This window comes from Yamadazyma tenuis, chromosome 4, assembly GCF_029203305.1.
Source record: "Yamadazyma tenuis chromosome 4, complete sequence".
NCBI classification, from domain to species: domain Eukaryota; kingdom Fungi; phylum Ascomycota; class Pichiomycetes; order Serinales; family Debaryomycetaceae; genus Yamadazyma; species Yamadazyma tenuis.
The window spans coordinates 488,872-509,382 of NC_089464.1; the positions used below are offsets into that span (position 1 = coordinate 488,872).

The 20,511-nt window shown below is 39.5% G+C and overlaps 11 protein-coding genes across 11 annotated transcripts; 7 read left to right on the forward strand and 4 right to left on the reverse strand. All coding sequences in view use genetic code 12, as the record gives it.

Annotated features, from left to right (window-relative positions):
- Positions 1-1,086: 1,086 nt before the first annotated feature.
- On the reverse strand, positions 1,087-1,806 carry HAC1 (transcription factor that binds to CRE motif; the record flags this gene model as incomplete). The annotated part of the gene is made up of 1 exon (XM_006684735.2): positions 1,087-1,806. The coding sequence occupies one exon, from the start codon at positions 1,804-1,806 to the stop codon at positions 1,087-1,089; it is 720 nt and encodes a 239-aa protein (XP_006684798.2).
- A 1,152-nt stretch (positions 1,807-2,958) lies between these two features.
- On the forward strand, positions 2,959-3,903 carry BUD16 (Putative pyridoxal kinase; the record flags this gene model as incomplete). The annotated part of the gene is made up of 1 exon (XM_006684406.1): positions 2,959-3,903. The coding sequence occupies one exon, from the start codon at positions 2,959-2,961 to the stop codon at positions 3,901-3,903; it is 945 nt and encodes a 314-aa protein (XP_006684469.1).
- Positions 3,904-4,377: 474 nt separating this feature from the next.
- On the forward strand, positions 4,378-5,534 carry PSN45_003303 (uncharacterized protein; the record flags this gene model as incomplete). Its single annotated transcript, XM_006684405.2, has 2 exons — positions 4,378-4,395; positions 4,446-5,534. 2 exons carry the CDS (start codon positions 4,378-4,380, stop codon positions 5,532-5,534), a joined length of 1,107 nt encoding a protein of 368 aa, XP_006684468.1.
- An 876-nt stretch (positions 5,535-6,410) lies between these two features.
- On the forward strand, positions 6,411-8,255 carry MAE1 (NAD-dependent malic enzyme, mitochondrial; the record flags this gene model as incomplete). Its single annotated transcript, XM_006684734.1, has 1 exon — positions 6,411-8,255. One exon carries the CDS (start codon positions 6,411-6,413, stop codon positions 8,253-8,255), a length of 1,845 nt encoding a protein of 614 aa, XP_006684797.1.
- Positions 8,256-8,446: 191 nt separating this feature from the next.
- On the reverse strand, positions 8,447-9,439 carry PSN45_003305 (uncharacterized protein; the record flags this gene model as incomplete). Its single annotated transcript, XM_066158049.1, has 1 exon — positions 8,447-9,439. One exon carries the CDS (start codon positions 9,437-9,439, stop codon positions 8,447-8,449), a length of 993 nt encoding a protein of 330 aa, XP_066014146.1.
- Positions 9,440-10,049: 610 nt separating this feature from the next.
- On the forward strand, positions 10,050-10,799 carry ADK1 (Adenylate kinase; the record flags this gene model as incomplete). The annotated part of the gene is made up of 1 exon (XM_006684733.1): positions 10,050-10,799. The coding sequence occupies one exon, from the start codon at positions 10,050-10,052 to the stop codon at positions 10,797-10,799; it is 750 nt and encodes a 249-aa protein (XP_006684796.1).
- Positions 10,800-10,860: 61 nt separating this feature from the next.
- On the reverse strand, positions 10,861-12,393 carry PSN45_003307 (uncharacterized protein; the record flags this gene model as incomplete). The annotated part of the gene is made up of 1 exon (XM_006684403.1): positions 10,861-12,393. One exon carries the CDS (start codon positions 12,391-12,393, stop codon positions 10,861-10,863), a length of 1,533 nt encoding a protein of 510 aa, XP_006684466.1.
- Positions 12,394-13,023: 630 nt separating this feature from the next.
- YHM1 (high copy suppressor of abf2) lies at positions 13,024-13,941 on the forward strand (the record flags this gene model as incomplete). Its single annotated transcript, XM_006684731.1, has 1 exon — positions 13,024-13,941. One exon carries the CDS (start codon positions 13,024-13,026, stop codon positions 13,939-13,941), a length of 918 nt encoding a protein of 305 aa, XP_006684794.1.
- Positions 13,942-14,498: 557 nt separating this feature from the next.
- On the reverse strand, positions 14,499-16,046 carry PSN45_003309 (uncharacterized protein; the record flags this gene model as incomplete). The annotated part of the gene is made up of 1 exon (XM_006684402.2): positions 14,499-16,046. One exon carries the CDS (start codon positions 16,044-16,046, stop codon positions 14,499-14,501), a length of 1,548 nt encoding a protein of 515 aa, XP_006684465.2.
- Positions 16,047-16,255: 209 nt separating this feature from the next.
- PSN45_003310 (uncharacterized protein) lies at positions 16,256-17,638 on the forward strand (the record flags this gene model as incomplete). Its single annotated transcript, XM_066158050.1, has 2 exons — positions 16,256-17,130; positions 17,218-17,638. The coding sequence occupies 2 exons, from the start codon at positions 16,256-16,258 to the stop codon at positions 17,636-17,638; spliced, it is 1,296 nt and encodes a 431-aa protein (XP_066014147.1).
- Positions 17,639-19,454: 1,816 nt separating this feature from the next.
- On the forward strand, positions 19,455-20,402 carry PSN45_003311 (uncharacterized protein; the record flags this gene model as incomplete). Its single annotated transcript, XM_006684399.2, has 1 exon — positions 19,455-20,402. The coding sequence occupies one exon, from the start codon at positions 19,455-19,457 to the stop codon at positions 20,400-20,402; it is 948 nt and encodes a 315-aa protein (XP_006684462.2).
- Between the last annotated feature and the right edge of the window lie 109 nt (positions 20,403-20,511).

Below are 20,511 nucleotides of genomic sequence, written 5' to 3' on the forward strand. Positions count from 1 at the left end.
CGACATTCAGATTGGAATCACCCGTACTAGAGGCTTGACTTGCTTGATTTGAGGTATCCTTAGCATTAGTAATAAATTCATTGAGCAGAGGAAGCTGCTCAGGTGGCAGACGAAGATTCACATTTGTAGATGCACGAGTTTGGGATCCATGGGGAACGAAAGAATGATGATGACGACCTCTGATCATAGGAAAAGTTGCTGGTATCAGCCCAGTTGACCAAGAAACATCTAGAGGGGGCTTATAGTCACTAGTTGTTGGACCAGGGGCTGTAATATCGTGGAATTGTCGATAATCCCCACCAGTATAGTACAAACCTTTCAGTGTTAAAATCTGAAAGCTGAATCCCCCAGCTTTTATATCAATAATGATTTCGTTATTGAAGTTGGGTAAGTTAGTAGGCACCTTGACATTTCTATTGTGAGTTATATTCTCTTCTGGGATATTTCTTACTAGATATCCAAGACGACCTGAAGCAGATGAGCCCCAAGTGTAAAGCTTAGACAGTTTACTAACCCTAAGTTTGAATTTTTGGAGCCAGTTTGCTCCAATAGGATTGGAGTTAAGACCAAATTTGCTTCTGTACATCAACTCAAAGAACTGATTTGATTGGAGCCGTGAACGGATCAGGTGATTTGTTAAGGATAAATAAAGAATATCATCAGCAGAAAGGAACTTGCAAATATTATATAGAAGGTCTTCGTTCAAATTAAAAAGCATTGTTAAAGGTGCAAAAAGGGATTGCGAATGTGTGATGTTTGATATTTATGTATTTGATATTATGTATGAGAGGTGCGAAAAAAAATAGCGGGAAGAAGTTAACCATTAACTTATATTTGAAAGAACTATACCAGTAGAAACCATTTATCCCGTCGCTCAACCTTCTGGGAGCGCAAATCAATCATACACGAACAAACCGCCCATATCACCGTTCAACTCAAAGTCCAAGATTGGCACTGCAGGCCAAAAATAAGGGAAAGGAAATCATGGTGGATCAGTTAGATCCTATGGAATATTAAGACTACAGAGTACATTCAAGTACCCCACCCATAAGACAGACTTGGAGGACGCTTTACTAATTAAAACCCTTATATGGTAACCACAACTACTTCTGAGTTGTGCTCTAAATCCATGGGACTTTGGTCTGAGTCAAGTAGACCCAAATGATTCGAACTATTGTGAACATAATTCAAATCAATCAACGATAAATCAATGGGAGAGTTTGCTGGTGAATCGATCGACACAGGTGATAAATAATTATCAACTGGGTTTATCAACAAGTTAAAGTCGGCTTCATCTGGCGAAAAGTCAGATGAATCGACTACTGAATCATCAGCTGGTTGGGTTGATTTTTCAACAGGAACAGGGAAAGAATCTTCCTCGTTATTGTAAGAATCAGGCGATACATCGTCATTATTGGCCGACGCATCTGCCCCATTTTCATTAGAGTCAAGATCGGCACTATAGTCACCGATACTAGATCTCCTCACAGTCGAAGAAGGTTGGAATTTGAAATCTTGATACTCGACCAAGTTATCAATCTTTTTCAAGTTGGATCTAATAGAAGACATATCACTTCCAGAAGAATTAATCTTTGACAATAAAAACTCTTGGTTGTGATGATAGTTATCCAAATTAGACGTTAACCTACTGATGTAGCCTTCCAAATATTCCACATATTTCCTCTTTTTTTCTCTTGACTGATGGGCTGCTCTCCTGTTTCTCAAAATACGTTCGATTCTTCTCTGCTCCTTTTCTTCTTCTGTCTTAGCTCTCTTTCTTGGTGGTAAAGTAGTCTTAATATCCATATCCATGTTTCCTAAAAATAATTAGTAAAGTGTCACTGAAGAAGAAAAAAAACACAAGTGAGGACTTGAGTGGTTATTTATAGGCGCAGGCGAGCAGGAAAACAAGTGGCACTGCTATCGTGCACTGGGTTAAAAATGCGCTCTCATGAGGAGAGAAATTAGTTTCTGTGGATATGTATACAGGTCAAACATGCAAATTTCGGGAACCAGGGGTCCTTCCTGCCAATCTCTGATACTAAAGCGTATTTAAACTCTAATCACCAGATATGACTACAATAGACCCAGCGGAAAGGGGGGCCCGCCCCCCTTTTGCAGTTATATGTTTTCCTGAAGTCGATTTAGGGTTGTGTGTAGGACGTGATAATTTACACGAATTGGAGTTATGTAAACATTGGCAATAATCCCGTAAAGGAACAGTAATGGGCTGCTTCCTAGGTAAGGAAGCAGGGACTCGCGAAGAAGCCAGCAGCATCTTCAATTTTGCTCATTTAAAGTATCCGTTTGAACGGCTGTCGACTTTTCAAGTGGCCATTTTTTTTGAGGGTCCGAACGCTTCCTCTGTTGCCCGAGAAATACAACTGACATTTCGCCTTAGGCGTGCGAGTAAACATATTTGCGGAAAGCCATATCGTCTAATAGTTTGTCGGCTAAAATTGTTGTAATATAACCCAAAAGGGAGCCATTGACACGTATACTCGTCAACAGTGACTATATGAAGACCATTTTTAACCAAGTACAGGTCAAGGGTTATACGAATGCCTAATTAGGCTGAGAAGACGTAGGGATAAAGCCTACATGAAGGTCAGTTTCATTGTTGGAACTATGGAGCCAATAAGAGGCTTAATTACACATGCCTTTCACCCTTTTGTTTTACAAGGAGGGTTCAATCGGATGCCCGTGGGGTTAATTTTTAGGGGAGTGTTTGGGTCCCCCGTAGTTGGAACTTTTTGATCAGAGGTTTGTGAACATCCAGTGTGTTTATTGCCCATCGAAATGCCCATCGAAATGCCCATCGAAATGCCCATCAACCTATCATGTACACTAGGGTGCGTTTTAATGTAAGACCCAAGCGGAAATTGTACTAACACTATTGTCCGGGGAATTTTTTGTCGCATTTCTCAGTTGCAATTTGTCAGAGTCATATCTAATAGGATGTCAACAGTTTTGACGGTGTCCTCACATGTAGTACATGGATATGTTGGGAACAAGGCCATAATATTCCCTCTTCAATGCACTCACTGGGAAGTTGATAACATTAACACCGTCAATTTTTCCAATCACACGGGTTACGGAAAGTTTAAAGGGGACAGCATCACTCCCCAATTGTTAACGAGATTATTAGACAACGTCCAGCCATTCAAGTTCTTGATCACAGGATACATTCCGAACAAGACTTTGATCGAAACCCTACTGAAATACCTTTCTCAAGCCCGAGAACCTCCTCATTCTAAGCTACCATTTGTTTTCTTGATGGACCCAATATTGGGTGATGAAGATCAGCTTTATGTAGATCCATCTTGTGTCAACAGCTTCAAGGACTTGCTTTATCAGAATTATATTGACATCATAACTCCAAACCAATTCGAATTGGAACTTTTGACGGATGTCAAGATAAAGACAGTTCCCAATTTAGTGAGTGCCTTGAACAAGTTAAAAGTTCAAAATATCCAGTTTGTGATTGTCACTAGCTGCAGATTCTCGCCCGAAGAAAAGTTCCTATACTGTGTGATCTCGACCTCCTCCAATTCGGACATCAAATACTTCAAAGTTCCTTTGATTGAATCATATTTTACCGGAGTGGGTGATTTGTTCACCGGGTTGTTGATCAATAAGCTATACGCAAACTACTATTCCAAAGCAAATTGTGAGCTTCTAGATGACCTCGAGTGCTTATCCATATCAGTGAACCAGGTGTTGACGACGATGACGAAAATCCTCAAAAGAACGAACGAAATTGGTTTGAGGTCAGGAAGAACAGCAGAAATGGGTAGTTTGAATATAGGGCCCTATGAGTTGGATTTGATCAACTCACGAGATTTGTTTGCTTGCAAAGACTGTGAATTCGAAGAACATACATTGATAAATTCCTTCATATAGAGTTGCATGGATTAGTGATAGATTAATACGAGATTTTGATCTAACTAGAAAATGCCCAGGTAAGTGTAACGAAGTATAACCTGACCCGAGTTTCTTAGTAAGGCTATAGAGTAACACTCCTGTGTGTCATATCAGCGTGTTTATGTATCATGATGTGCATGCTCTATGATATTTCTTTTACCACGCAAAACATGGATACAAACTTGTTGATTAATAAAACCTAAATTTAAATTGCTTGATAAGAGATACAAAATCACGCGATACGTTTTAGAAAATTTTGGTCAAAAGATGGGGGGCGACTGGTCTAAGCTTCATTAGATTAGTAGGAAGAGAGTCAGTCTCATAATAGTAAAATTGTTTTGTTTGAAGCTCGACAGTTCAACCTTGTCTCTGAGCATTAGTTTTTTATTTTCGCATTTGTAAGTTAAGCTCTCATACAGTTGGGAGCAGCTTGGTTAATTATACCACTAAACAATGCCTGAAGTTGCAGAAGTACGTAAGAAAATATCATAGCAAATTAAATGACTGATACTAACAGTTAGGTTGCACATGTTTGTGCTCAATTGAGACGGAATATAATAGGATACAGAATCACTGGAGCTAATATCCTCAATGATTCTTTGCTCTTCCCTAGCTTGAAAGGAAATAATGAACCTGAAGGGGAAATCAGAAGAATCAATTCTTTATTGGATGGAGCTGTTGTGGAAAAGGTGGGGAGACACGGAAAATATTTTTGGATCAGATTTAATAACCAAGTGGCAATGTTGATGCATTTTGGAATGACTGGAATGATAAAGCTAAAGAATATTGACTCGCATATGGTATTTATGGAGAATGGTGGCGACAAGAAGATACTTGAAACCAAAGTAAAGGTTAAAGAGGAGTCAACCTCAGGTTCCCTGTCCAAGACAACGTCAAAGTATTTTGCCAAAAAAGAGAGTATAAAAGAGGTGGATAATAAGAAACAGGAACAGGAACAGGAACAGGAACAATGGCCCCCCAACTTCAGCAAGATGGAGTTGAAGCTAAAGAAGGAAAAAGAGTTGGACTTGTCATTTGTGGATCCTCGAAGATTAGGAAGAATTCGTTTCTTCACTGATATAACGAAAGATGAAGACCTTTTTAATTTGGACCCACTCAAGAGGCAGGGCCCTGACTATTCAAAATCAGGACTACACGTGACCAAAATATTCGAATATGGTGATCCTGATCCAAAAAGATACATAGAATTGCTTTCTCTTCCTGAATTCGCCAAACTTGTTATTCTGAAGAAGAAGACTATCAAAAGTTTGTTGCTTGAACAAGACTATTTCGCAGGAGTGGGAAACTGGGTCAGTGACGAGATTTTGTATCAATCTAGGATCCACCCCGGTGAAGTTTTGAGTGAAAAGCTTGATTCAAGCAGCCCCGTTATTGAGGCTCTTTACAATGCTCTTATAAGTGTTTGCTATACAGCTGTTTCTGTGGAAGGGGATGTAAAGAAATTTCCCGAAGAGTGGCTAATGTTGTATCGATGGGGTAAGAGAAGAACAAAGCAGGCCAAAGCCAAGGTTGGGGGACACCCCGTCGATTTTGTGACTATTGGAGGCAGAACCGCCTGTTTTGTTCCCAAAGTACAGAAAAAGCTATAAGCAGGCATGGTCTATTGTCGTCAGCAGTTGGTACATTGACATCAACTGAAGCCAATATGATTTTGACTTCCGAGCTATCAATATCAGTACGAATTGGTGCTGCAATGAGTCGGAATACGATTGTAGTTCCGTTACCGCCTTTCGGCTGAAAAGCACAAACTGCCGGAATTTCTGCGCAGACAGTCTAAGAGAATAGTTCTCGGAAATGCAAAAAGAAACCAGTAGCAGCGCGATCGGATTAAATAAAAACACCATTCCTAGTTCTTCCGAATGTTTCAAATCCCGGGTCGGAAGCCGACGCATCGAAAGCTTATGTAGATTCGTTCTGGAAGGTCCTGGACAGGAAGACAAGTTGCTTTGTATGTCATTGGAGGAGATGCTCCTCCAGATTTGATGGTCCAATAAAATCGACATGTGTCAGAGTGCTGTCTCATCGAAGGAACAAATCGGATCGAATTCAAAGAAAAAAATTGCATGTAAATGAGGGGGAGTAAATGTGCGGCTAGCGCGTTACCTTCTAGGTCTGCCGTTGGTCCGTAGTTATTTTATCAAGTGTGGATTTCACCAGTATCGACATTGGTTTGACTTCTAGAAGATGAGCATAGAACTACTACAAACTACAAGGGAATTTAAATGGTTTACCGCCGATAATTTCGTCCTCTTCCTCTATTCTACCCTCTAGCCCGCATAGGGTGATATCGGAAGCGGTTATAACAAAGTGCGGCGGTCTTTCCGAAATGGGCTGTGATTGTTGGGGTCGGAGTTGCTGCCGATACCGGTTGTGCCCTCGAATTTTGACGGCACTCACTTTTATAAATACCCCCCATTCCCGCCTGTCGCAATTTCATTAACTAAATATTATATGCTCCTCCAGTCATGTTGTGTATGAGAAGATTGTATTCAACGAAATCGGTTCACACCCACACTATCAAAACCCCCGTGGATATAAACGCTGCCATCGCATCATTAAAACCAAAGGTTACTCGTCTTTCAAATGATGGGCCCATCGAATGTGATTTGACAGGATTTCAATTACTTAATTCCCCAATATTTAACAAGGGGTCAGCTTTTACAAAAGCTGAGCGTAAAGCATTTGGTTTAACAGGTTTGTTGCCATCTCAGGTGAATACATTGGATGGGCAAGTTGATAGAGCTTATCGTCAGTTTTCTTATTTGAAGAGTCCTTTAGCTAAAAATGACTTCTGTACATCAATGAGAATTCAAAACAAAGTGTTATACTACGAGTTAGTCAGAAGACATATAAGAGAAATGTTACCTATTATCTATACTCCAACTGAAGGTGATGCGATTGCTTCGTATTCGGATAGATTCAGAAAGCCTGAAGGATGTTTCTTAGATATCACTGATCCTGATAGCATTGATGAACGACTTGCTCCATACGGAGAGGACAAAGATATAGATTATATTGTTGTCAGTGATGGGGAAGGAATTTTAGGAATTGGTGACCAAGGTGTTGGGGGTATTCGTATAGCCATTGCTAAATTGGCCTTGATGACTTTGTGTGGTGGTATTCACCCTGGAAGAGTTTTACCGGTGGTATTAGATGCTGGTACCAATAACCAAAAACTTATCAATGATGATTTGTACATGGGAAACAAATTCCCAAGAGTTCGTGGTGAAGAATATTGGACTTTTGTTGATAAATTTATCACAGCTGTGAAAAAGCGGTTTCCTAACGCCGTTTTGCATTATGAAGATTTTGGTGTATCAACAGGAAGAATAATGTTGCATCGTTATAGAGATGCTTTACCATCTTTCAATGATGATATTCAAGGTACAGGAGCTGTCGTCATGGCGTCATTCCTCGCTGCTCTTAAATTTTCCAACAGAAGGTTACAAGACAGTAGGATTTTAATTTATGGAGCTGGTCTGGCTGGTTTGGGAGTAGCAGACCAAATTGTAAACCATATGGTGAACATTGGTATGGAACGTGAGGATGCTTTGAGCAGAATCCATACTATGGATAGAAGAGGATTAATTTTACAAAGTTTTCCTGATTCTTCAGAAGGTCAAATTAAATATGCTGACCCGGATGCTGATTGGGAGAATGTTGATACGAAGAGCTTGGTGGAATGTGTTCGTCATGTGAAACCAACCCTTTTGGTTGGTTGTTCTACCCAGGCAGGTGCTTTTACTGAAGATGTTATCAAGGAAATGTATAAGCATAATTCCCAACCAATTGTGTTTCCATTGTCTAACCCTACTCGTTTGCACGAAGCTTTCCCAGTGGACGTTATGAAATGGACTGATAATAATGCTTTAATTGCCACTGGATCACCATTTGAACCCGTGGATGGTTACTATATTTCTGAAAACAATAATTGTTTTACCTTCCCTGGTATTGGATTGGGAGCAGTTTTATCTCGTTGTACTACCATTTCCGATACAATGATATCTGCTGCTGTCGACCAATTGTCGTCCTTATCACCAAAAATGGAAAATCCTAAGAATGGATTGTTACCAAGATTGGAAGAGATTGACGAAGTTAGTGCTTATGTTGCGACTGCTGTTATCTTGCAAAGTTTGAAGGAGGGTAATGCCAGAGTTGAATTAGAGACCAATCCTGATGGAGAATTCGTCGAAGTTCCAAGAGACTTCAAAAAGTGCTTGAAATGGGTTCAAGCACAAATGTGGAAACCAATCTACAGACCATTAATAAAGGTGGAACACGTTCCAGAGATACACACATTCCAGAGTTAAGACCGGAATTTACATTTAGTTCCTATAATTATATTCATTTATTCAAAGATTACTCTTAAACGGTTTGTTTATAGACTTAATATAGATCACCCCATAAGTATTGTGGTATGAAAACTCGGTTTGAGTCATTCAGAAACACTAATGTTCATAATCGCTTATATGTTTCAATATTCTCCTCTTTGTACGCATATTCACAATGATTCGTTCAAGTATTTCACTAATCTAGTAAATGCAAAGTACCGCTCAGGATCAACATCCTTCTTATATCTCTTAATGATATCATACTCCATGAAAAACAAGGCATCATGCAATCCCCAAGGCTCAACAAAGCATGTGAGTTTAGCTCTTCCTTTTTTACTGCTGGTAACCTCAAACTCAGGTAATAGCTTATTATTGGAATCGTTAGACCAGATGATTTCTTTCACCCCAAATACATCCTGAGACCATTTGTGAATATGATCTCTAAAAGATTCGTCTTCCCCGTAGAGTAAAAAGACTTCACTCTTTTCGTTGGCGAAGAATTTGTTTGTATTCCAATCGACAGTTTGTTTATTTGACCACGCAAAGTATGGGTGGAGGTGTTTCTTCTCATCATCAATGAACAAAATCTCATGCTCCCGTCTGAACTGTTTGAAGTTAATCAAATCCCTGTTTTGGCCTTCGTAGTATGATTTTCCTGGCTTGTAGTCATCTAAATTAGCCATCAAATCTACCCATGGAGATATCAACACAAGCTTGGTGGGGTTTATCAAGTATGGCTTTTCTTCCTTAAGGTATTCGGTATAACTAATGGATAAATGAGCACCAGCGGAATCCCCGAATAAAATGAGGTTGGTATTTCCTTCATCCACCAACTTCTGATAAATACTATCCAACTGTCTTAATTGTCTAGGAAACTTGTGGCCCCGACAAACCAAGTCGTAATCTAAAAATAATAATGATACATTCTTGCTGGCATCGATTGAATTGTATAAAGCAATCAACGTTTTCATCTGCTCTAATTGGGTCTGCATAAAGTATCCTCCTCCATGACTATATATTATCATTGGATCGGATTTGGATCTTTGCGTGGGTTTTGCAACCCAAATTCCTGAGGTCCCATATCTTTGTCCATAATGCGGTAAGGTTTTTACATCATTGTAGTGCACTCGTTTTGCCAAGTTGAATAACGTGTTATTGGTCATGATATCAAGACAGCGAGTGTCAGTGATGGGCATCATAAGTCCTTTCCTGTAAATTGTTAGCTTGATACAAATATGGAGCCTGCGTTCGTACTTCCTGAAGTGAGTAGTTCCAAGAAAGTACTTGAATATAACAACGAGAAGAGAAAATGGAAGTTCAATTAAGCGGGCAATCCCCTGAGCTGAGATCATCTTGGAATTGGTTGAAGTAGTGGGGGTTGAGTCTTTCTGAAAAAAAGATTGTGCGTTCTACTTCATTATTTATATGTTTGGTGGGGCAGTTTTTCCTTGTGAAAATTGTTGCAAACATAAGCTTTTCGGGCGAGGATGGGAGGAGAATACCATTTGCGAAATTAATAGAGACACTCATGCAATCGTAGTTAACCTGTCACGTACCAGACTTATTCTTTTGTGCTTTCTGTTGTGGATGTCTATTGATCCTTCGGTAAGGCCAGCAAATGAGTTACACGTCCTCTATCTATCTTGGAGAAGCTCAGTTTCCTTAGGTTCACTGGTATGAACACGCCTTTAAAAAAATTCTGGGGACCATGATTGGAAGGTGAGAAAAAAATCGAACTACTGAAAATTCAACAACTCCCACATCTAACCCATCATGACTGTAGAAGATTTGAAAAATACTGTTGCTAAGTTGCAAGACAGAATTAACCAATTGGAAAAGAAAGCCGGAATCATTCCTGATGTCCCCAAATCCATCAGAATGGTGTTGATCGGACCTCCAGGAGCCGGGAAAGGTACTCAAGCACCTAACTTGAAAGAAAAGTTTTGTGCTTGTCATTTAGCTACTGGAGACATGTTGAGAGCTCAAGTTGCTGCTAAAACCCAATTGGGTGTTGAGGCCAAGAAGATTATGGATCAAGGTGGATTAATCAGTGATGAAATTATGGTTAACATGATTAAATCCGAATTGGAAAACAACGCTGAATGCAAAAGTGGTTTCATTTTAGACGGATTCCCAAGAACTATTCCTCAAGCTGAAAAATTGGATGATATGTTGAACGAAAGGAAAACTCCTTTGGAAAACGCAGTGGAATTGAAAATCGATGATGAATTGTTGGTTGCCAGAATTACTGGAAGATTGGTTCACCCATCTTCTGGAAGATCTTACCACAAACTCTTCAACCCTCCAAAGAGAGAAATGACTGATGACATCACTGGTGAACCATTGGTGCAAAGGTCTGACGATAATGAGGATGCCTTGAAAAAGAGATTAGTGACTTACCACAAGCAGACCGAACCAATTGTTGAATATTACCAAAAAACCAAAATTTGGTCTAGCATCGATGCTTCTCAAAAGCCAGCCAATGTATGGTCGGACATATTAAAATGCTTGGGTCAAAAATAAGTTGTTTTGGTTCTTTTTGTGTATAATTTAGTTTTGTATATACATACATAATATGTTCCAATCAGATCCTTTCTCTTTTCAACCCAGAGTGGGCATCTTCAAGTGCTCCTCGCTTACGAGTCTCATTATAACAATTAGCATGGACTATCTTTCTACTTCCCTTAGGTTCCCCGGGTTGTAGTATACAATTGTACCAACACCATTCACCCAACTCCTCATTGAATGAACCTTTTACTTGCTCCCTGCAAATCAAGCACTTATTGTTCATATTAGTCTCGGTAGAAGGAATTATCACATATGGGATTTCTTTCGACTCCTGAGGCTTGAATTGGGAAGAAGATTGGGTAGAATTAGCAATGTTGACTTGAAATTCAAGGAGATTTTCATCTTTGAATTTGGCCCAGTCAACGTCATCCAAGTACCAGCTTCTGGATTGAACATTGCTAGAACTTTTGAACTTTTGGCTTATACGAAAATGCCAGTCTAAATGTAATCTTTTTCGATTTTTTCCAACATCATCAGTATTGAATCTTTTACCACAAATAGAACATTTTAATCCTTTACTCTCATAAAGTAAATTCTTGCACTGAATAGACACATTGGGGCTTGAAATGAATCCTTGCACTGATTGGGAGGTCACTTTCAACTTGTTGAGTTCATTGTACTTGAGTTGCTCATATTCAGACCTGATCATTTGATAACCCAAAATCAGACTGAAGACATCGGAGTGATCATTTGGGTTCCCCTTAGGGTAGTTTATTTCGTAGACCCGAGGACTATTGAAATCTTGCTCAAAGGTGATGATACCTTCGTTGATAAGCCTATCAAAAAGGTCATTAGCAGAGCTTGCTGGGACCGTATTGACTTTAGGAGTTGCCGGTAAAGACGAAGGGATGTTGGATCTGAGAGTTGGAGTGGAATTAGGGCTCGAGTTTGCAGAAGTTGAAGACCTATTCAATTCCTGATGTTTAATGGTGTTTAGCTGTGCTTCGACGGCCTTCAACTCATTGGGCTGCATTTTCTGATTTTGCAATAAAAACTTCAACTGGTTCAATGCATTAAATCTCTCATTGAGTTTAGTGTCATTAGAATTGTTGTTTAGCTTATTGTGGAAAATAGGTAACAACTCATCAATATCTCGTATTAACCTAGAGTTACTTAGTTCATTTCCGTTGTTAACTGGGCCCGCTTTTTTGAGGAAAGCTCCGATCTTTTCAAGTTCTCCCGGTGGGAATAACGGTATATTTGTTCCCTTAGCTTTAGTCAAACGCCATGTCTCGAATAAATTTTGCAATTTTTTTCGGACATTATCATCGACAAGTAGGTAAACGTGACTGAAAAGCTTGAATATATCATCTCCTATCAAGATATTGTACGGGTTGCCAACATTTTTGCAGATAGAATCAAGTAAATATAACGCAAAGAGTTTCTGTTCAGGTAAGCACTTGTAGATTCTAGCGGTGATCACATCTAGAATTCCATCCCCTTCATCAGTATTTTCAGCAGCTATTGTTGTGAGTGTATCTATTATAGGCCGAGAGTTGAATGTCAACTCTTTCAAACTTTGGGCGTATTCTTGAACGATCTCTGACATTTAAAACGATGAAGTATTCAAGAGATGGTTTTGTCGCGAATATCTTCATATAAGAACTCACATATGCATATAGGCTGCAAGGTTTGAGTAAATACTGGGACAAAATTTGTAAAGCAAATAAGCCTAGAGCTGATTTAGAAATAGGTGACAAGCATCAAAAGTGGCCTTTAACACTCTGAGCAGATTGTTCCCATCTTTGGTAGAGTGTATTTGCCTATTCAACATTAAACCCAGTAACCAAAATAAGATGTTGAACAATTCTGCAATGCTTTGTATTGTACAAGATCTCCCGTGAAAGACATTACACACAACCATCTCATACACCGAAATATACCCATTGAGTCTTATTGATCTTTAACCACAAGAAGAATAAGAAGAATAAGAAGAATAAGAAGTCAATTCTACGCTAAATGATAACTTGAACATTTACTTTCCCTCCTTTCTTTATTGTAGATTTACAAGGATAAGAATTAATAGCCTCCGGCGACGTTTTGAACATCAAATCATCTAATTTAAACTTTGGTTACTCTTATCACTTGTATGACCATCTGCGAATGGTAATAAATCATGTGGGTAAGCGCGGTGAGAAAAACTAGGATGTGAAAAAATTTTCTTCCTCTATCCACAAATATGTCACCAGCAGCTGATAGTAGCGGAAGCAAAAGAGATAGTGCACTTGCTAGAGTTTTAGGATCAGCCTCGGCTGGAATCTGTGAAATTGGTGTTTTTCATCCGGTCGATACCATTTCTAAAAGATTAATGTCCAACCAGGGGAAAATTTCATCAGCTGCCCAATTGAACTCAGTGATTTTCAGAGAACATGCCGATAAAGCTTTATCTAATAGAATTTTTACGTTGTTCCCAGGATTGGGATACGCTGCTGCCTATAAAATTTTGCAAAGAGTTTACAAGTACGGAGGTCAACCGTTTGCCAATGAATTTTTATCTTCCAACTTTAGAGATTCTTACGAGCTGGTATTTGGAAAGAAAAATGGAAAGGCTTTGTTATCTGCTACTGCTGGTTCTCTTATTGGAATTGGAGAAGTTGTATTGTTACCATTGGATGTGTTAAAGATCAAACGTCAAACAAACCCCGAATCTTTTAAAGGTAGAGGTTTCTTAAAGATCCTTCTGGATGAAGGCTTTGGTTTATACAGAGGATGGGGTTGGACTGCTGCTAGAAACTGTCCTGGATCATTTGCATTATTTGGAGGTAATTCATTTGCCAAAGAATACATTTTTGGTTTAAGTGATCACTCCAGAGCCACTTGGTTCCAGAACTTTGTGACCTCTATTTTTGGTGCTTCAGCTTCATTAATTGTTTCAGCTCCATTAGATGTTATCAAGACCAGAATTCAAAACAAAAACTTCGACAACCCCGAATCTGGTTTCACTATTTTGAAGAACATGGCCAAAAATGAAGGCCTAAGCTCATTCTTCAAAGGATTAACACCAAAATTGTTGACCACTGGTCCGAAATTGGTATTTTCTTTTGCGTTGGCACAATCATTAATTCCAGCGTTTGACAAGTTGATCAATCAAACCTAGAATTTACTTCTTTCTGTATATAGTAGACCTTTAATTTTCTAGTCAAATAATCTTTTTCCCGCACCTGAGTAGTTAGTCATCTTTGTGCGAAGATCCCGACCCACATGCTCATTTAAAGTAACTCACGGATATTTCACTAGAATATACTGCTGTAATGAAGTTACTATATTTCATATACGTGTTGAAGGTTAATCTATTTTCAGTGATTGTGGAAAACACCCGATCTCAAAGTTTGAACTTACAATATATTCAAAGCTCTATGTTTGATGCTACATCCTGCCAACCCACTGATGAGGAAATAGACATATCGTTTGTCAATAATGACACAGGTCTTACAGATGAACCATTTCCAGAGGATGTTGACTACATAGAGATCAACATATGAAAGTAGTACATCGATGCTTATGAGCACAAAGGTTGGTTAGGCATTTTGAATATGGAGTATGTTAATATGGGATTATATAGACATTATGTATAAAATAGACATTATTGGGATTTAAAGCTTCTTATTTAATGTAACGCAGGTCGACTAGCATCTTCTTTATCACAGAGATGTATTACTGTATCTGTTGCACGCCAAAGCTGTCAAAGTACTCCAATTTTTTTAGGCTCGCAACCTCTCGAACCCATCTGCTTCTCCCTATAATCACATCCAATTCCTCTACTGTTGTCTTGTTTTCAAGTAGGCATAATCTAGTTACCAGTTCCACTTGCCTCTGTTTTCTAGAAAGCTTTTCGACTGCTCGTTCCCTTAAGCCCCCCGAAGTTCCAGCTAACGTCAGGGCATTTTTGAGGAATACTTTAGAGTTTTGAAGAAGTATGCTTTGATTCTTGATAGCCTGTTCATCGTTTAGTTGACATCGTTGTATGTCAATATCACTCCTGGCTATAAGAACATTACTCAATTGGGAAACAAGAGTTCCTAGATTGTCTCCACCGGATTTTTGAAGAGCTTGCTTCTGTCCATTCATGAGCTCCTGGGCTTTCTTGAGATTATTGGTCATGATAGTTAGAGCCTGCCAGAAGGTTTTGATCATCTCTTGATGATTGCTTTCGTTGCATGTTTTCAAACTGATATCATTTCTATCCAAGAACCCCTGCAAACTATCAGATACAGCCAAATACTTCTCAGGGATATCAGCTATAGTTGAAAGGCTTGATTCCCACCACGATATGATCTCTGAAAGGTCATTGAGAATCAATGAATGATTATATGCTTTAGAAATTTTGTACTCATTAATTTGTTGGTCAGAAATGGACGACAAAAACTCCAGTTGTAAGTTCTTAGTTCCACTGAAGCTACCAATTAAATTATCTGCTATATGGTCACAAGTACTGAGAAAAGGCTCCACCAATTCTCGGAATATAGGGATATCTTGAGTTGGATTCTCCGTATTTTCGAGTATTGCATGGGATAATTTGTAGCACAAAGTGATGGTTTCAAACACATGAGGGGGCTGTAAAGTGTCTTCGCCAACAGCATTCTGACTATCAATGGTGCTATCATGTGAAAACTCCGATGGATCTTGTAAGTTCAGGGTTTGGCCCATACTGTCAAGTTCTTCGACAAACAGCTGAAGTTGTGTAACTTGTCGATCTAAAAGGTTTTGGAAAAGGCCCTTTGCTTTAGTTCCTAGTTCCATCACCTCAATTAATTGTATATCTCCATGATTCTTAATATCTTCCAATACTTGTGTGTATGCTACTCCGGTATTGTAAAGCAAATCCATCAGCGGCTGAGTTCTAAGATCCTTTGATAGTTGGAGAGCTCTTTCATGGCTCTCAACAACGGTAGGTAACTTTTGGACAACTGACTGAGCACTAAGCAACACATCATCCACATTTATCAATTCATTAATGTGGACCCCATCGGTTTGAAAGTATTGATTATATACATGCAATAAAAGTCTTGAGATGTTATAGTGGATATCAAGATCTGAGATTGAGGCACTACTGTTAGCACTTTTCGACAATGCCAGCATGTAGGCATCATATGCCCTTTGATAGAACCTAAGAGCCTTTGAAAAGTCTGAGCTTATCCAACGATCACCAGATTCTTCTTCAGTGGCACCTAGGTCCAAATAGTCATCACTGGTCTCAGGCATGGGATGAGATGCCTCACTTTTAACTAGAGACTCCTGGAATCGTTTACCTTTGAATCCTTTTGCTGCATTTAGGTTAGTTCAAACAAAGCGCAAATCGTGAAAACAGTACTTACTTTTCATTTGGGAAATAGTGAACGGTGCAGTATCTACAAGGTCTTTATTGAAATGGGAAAATAAATGCGATTGAATGTAATCGCGTCTCATTGTAGATGAGTGCAGTATACTTCGATACCTTGAATGAATTGCTGCTTGAAATTCCACCTGATGGACTAGGGAAGAATGTTACTGTAGAGGTACCCGTTTATCTCCTTGGGTTGGTCGATGGACCTAAGAAGAGTGGACTTCTACTCGTGACAGACTTCCTTTCAGGTAAACCTTTTGTGAGCAAACAAAATGCTATTTCATTTGACATGCTCAGATCGGGAGGACCTTTGCCGGATGACTTCATATTCAGTATTCCGTGTACGCGGACATGCTACTCCCTGTTGTTAAAGCGATTTAAATCAGACCAGATTCTCTTTTCCAAGGCCCAGTTTCTGGCGGTTTCATTTGATCTTACCTACTCGCCGGAGGGTAAATGCATTGGTAAAGAGATGGCTAGTGCCAACAATGTGGCAGATGTAGCTACATTCAAGAACCTTGCGGCTGCCAAAGCTTTGTTTGAACGATTCACCAAACTCGTGAATGATGATATTCAGCTGCGAGTAGCAGCGAGAGTAAAAGCTCTTTTGAAAAACAACGATGCCAAGCGACGTCGAGTTGATGAAGGCATATTCAGCTCGTGGAGACAGAGCAGAGTGACACATGGAGCAGATCTTGCATTCCATCAAAACCCAGTGGATGTAGAAACGCAGCAATTTGATGACTTTGTTGCCCCTAGAATTAGTGACGAGACAATGATGAGCCAGCCAGAGCGTCAAGTGCCCAACACATCTCTCCTAACAGATACTACTGTCAATACAAATGGAAAGTCAGTTGGAACAGAGCTTGTTTGTACGTCGAATTCTTCCAATTCAAACGGCACGCTCATTTCACAAAATCAACCCACTCGTCCTGTTGCAGTAATTGCTGAATCGTCCCTTAGGTTTTCATCTCAAGGACTGCCTTCTTCTTGTTCCCTTCTATCTGACAAATTTGATAATTTTCTTGTGAATCGAATTTCTATCAACAGCCTTTTCAAGCTTCCAGAATCTGCCAGTGAAACTAACAAGGGTCATGTATTTGAAATCAAAGGATTCTTCCGACTGCCATTGCCGCTTGATCACTTTGTGGTTAAACCATATGGTCGGACTCTCAAGTTTTCTGGGTTTAGACTCTTTTTATTCGAGGATTTGGGTTCTTCAAATTTAGATTACCTTGAATTGGAGTTCCCAAGTGTTGAAGAAACCTGTAGGTTTCTTGGGCTTTTAGAGGAAGAGGACTGGTTCTTGAAGCATGCCAGTGTCATTCGTGATTTGCAGAGAATTTTAGATAGAAGCGGTCCTATAGCAGCCAGTGTCACGAGGCGAAGTACTAAGTTAGCTGGTGGTAACACTGAGAGAAGCTACTGGACTTGTTGTGGAACTTTGCAGAGCTTGCTGCAAGGCTTTTAAGGAATTGTAACAAAGTACTGACAACTAATCCCTCTCATGCATACGGAAATAGTGTTTTACGCCTACCATAATATAAAAAGATGCTATATTTTTCTTATCGCCAAGATTAAGTTTAACTATTTGCAATGAGAACAATAAGCCTTAGTAGCCACAAGACAGATTCCCATCGAAGGATAAATTAACCGCAGCAGGCGAGGCTGATAAGATCATTCTTTGCACTATAAATATCTGGGTGTGCGTCGCTCCACGTCTAAAACGTAGACTCCAGCCAGCGCGATGGCACGCTAATTTTAGAAGTGCACGCGGCGCGGCGTACTGCCCCTTTTTAGCGCATTCACACTGTAAACATCCATACTATAAAGAATAAAGACTCAGGAGTTTTTTGATCTTTTCTTAATTTTAAATCGATTCTAAATGTTTATTCCTTCCATTGATATCTGCCCTGCTAAATTACTCTCCCGTGACATATCTGGAGATGTGACTTCAACTGCTAAAAGCTTCAAGTCCTGGGATACTTGTATGGACAATACTGCTTGCAAAGTCATTGCTATCGTGGGCATTGTGTTAGCGAGTCTTGTGGTGATGTGGGCCATTTCTACCGTCATTAGATGCGTATGTTTGGGCTTCTCATGTCTTGAGGCCTTATTTTGCTGTTGTTGCAGGTCAACTTCTAGAGGGTATCAAGACAAACAGATTCAACCGTACGAAAATCCGAACATGTATGTCCGGACAGCTCCCCCCATGTATCAACAACAACAACAATACCCAGTTTCTCAACATGCATACGTTCCCCAGCGGAGTATGGAACTTGGATCGGCCCATAATGGATACGAGCCAGCGGGGTACCAGGTGGTTGATTCACATTCAAGAACCGATCCATTCCAAGATCATAAGACATCTTATAGAGGAAACAACTTTTAGGTTTCTCCTCACATTTTAACGCACTGAAACCCTAACGGCCTATATCTTTTGTACACTAGTCCTTTTTATAATATACATTTTTAGTATTTGCGATTTTTGTAAAATTTACTGGAACTGCTGCAAAAATACCCCAGATATCTTGCATTAAAACAATCAAGTTGTATGAGTGCACGCAACGCTTCCAAAGCTATATACAAAGGTCACCACCTTGACTTAGGTTGTTTTTCACGTCCTCATAATAAGCCATTAACATTAATACTTTGTTTAGATGGTACACAAAACGAGTTCGGTCCTTTGCCATTTTCAAACTGCTTGAAAATCTTTAGCATGCTAGATAAGGATAATCCAAGTCAAATATGCTATTATCAACCTGGTGTTGGGGCTCAGTTTGATTTGTATGATGGTGTATATGGCCCTCTGAAAGTGTTTACTTCAGTGATTAATTATTTGAGGCGCCAGATTGATGCCATTTGGGCGGTTAGCTTTTCAGCCCATGTTAAAGCGGCTTACGTTTTCCTTATGCGGTTCTACAGAGAGGGGGACACTATTTGTTTAATTGGTTTCAGGTAATTAAATACTCAAAAATATGGGGTCTTGCTTAGTGATATTAACAAATTATTAAAGCAGAGGTAGTTTTGCAGCCAGGATTTTAGTGGGAATGTTGGAAAGTGTTGGGCTTCTCAACAGGGGCCACGAAGAAATGGTTCTGAGAGCATGGCTGATTTATTCGAGTTGGGAAAATGCTGGTCAGCCATCCCACCTAGAGAACGGTTCGTTGATAGCTGAGTTTAAAAGGACTTTTTGTCGATCCACTATTCGAGTACATTTCATGGGATTGTTTGATTGTGTAAACTCAGTAGGGCTTATAAACGACAGAATGTTTCCTTATTCTAGCATGAGTGCTATTGTGGACCATGTGAGACATGCCATAAGTTTGGACGAACGTCGGGGAAAGTTCAAACAAGTTATGTTTAAGCTGTATAGCTATTTACCCCATCTTACCGACGTGGAACAGGGAGAGTACAGCTGTGAAGGGAGTTCAGAAACTAATAGTCTTTTACCCAAGGAAGGAAGGTACTTGAGTTTTATGAGAAGTTTGTTTGCCAGGTTCTTCGGAGATTCTTCAATGAAGAATCCCAAAAATGACCACCAAAGCCAAGATACAAAAGAGGTGGTATTTCCAGGAAATCATGGCGATGTAGGTGGAGGTTGGTTAGATCCAGACACAGACCATATGCTTTCAAATATCCCATTAAGGTGGATGCTATCTTATGCTATAAAGTACGGAATTTCATTCAAGCCTGAAGCAATTGAAGAGTTTAATACTTCATTTTCAGCTACTTCAAGTCTTTTAGCCCATGATCATGACATGTTAAAGCTTCACACTTCTGTTACACCTAGATACATCCGTGAGCTCCCTGATCGTCCAATTCAAGGTAATAATGGGTTTGGAACGTCAAGTGCTTTTCAGATGATTATGTGGTGGGCTGTTGAGCTTTTTCCAATCGGTATTAAGATTGAAGATGAATGGGGACAATGGAGAAACTGGTATGTTCCTAATTTAGGAAGACCTAGGAAGTTTCCCTCTGACATTCATTTACACTGGAGCGTGTTCTACAGAATGCATTTTTTTGAAGATTATCTGCCAAAAAATTTACCCCCAGATTTGAAGACGAAGTTCCTCGAGCTGATCAAGCCATTCGAAGGTAACATTGAGTCACAACAGTTACAGGAGCTCCTCTCAGACTTCAATGTAGAAAAGATTAAAGGTACTTGGGAAAACAAAATCTGGCATCAGATACCTGATGAGCTTTGCCAGACTTTGAACAATAACCAGCTTTAATGCATTATATATTTTAACTATTTGAAGGTAAAATTGTTTTTCAGAATAACTGTTAACTTGATTCGATAATTTTCAAGCAGTATATAAATAAGGAATTATTCTATCGATG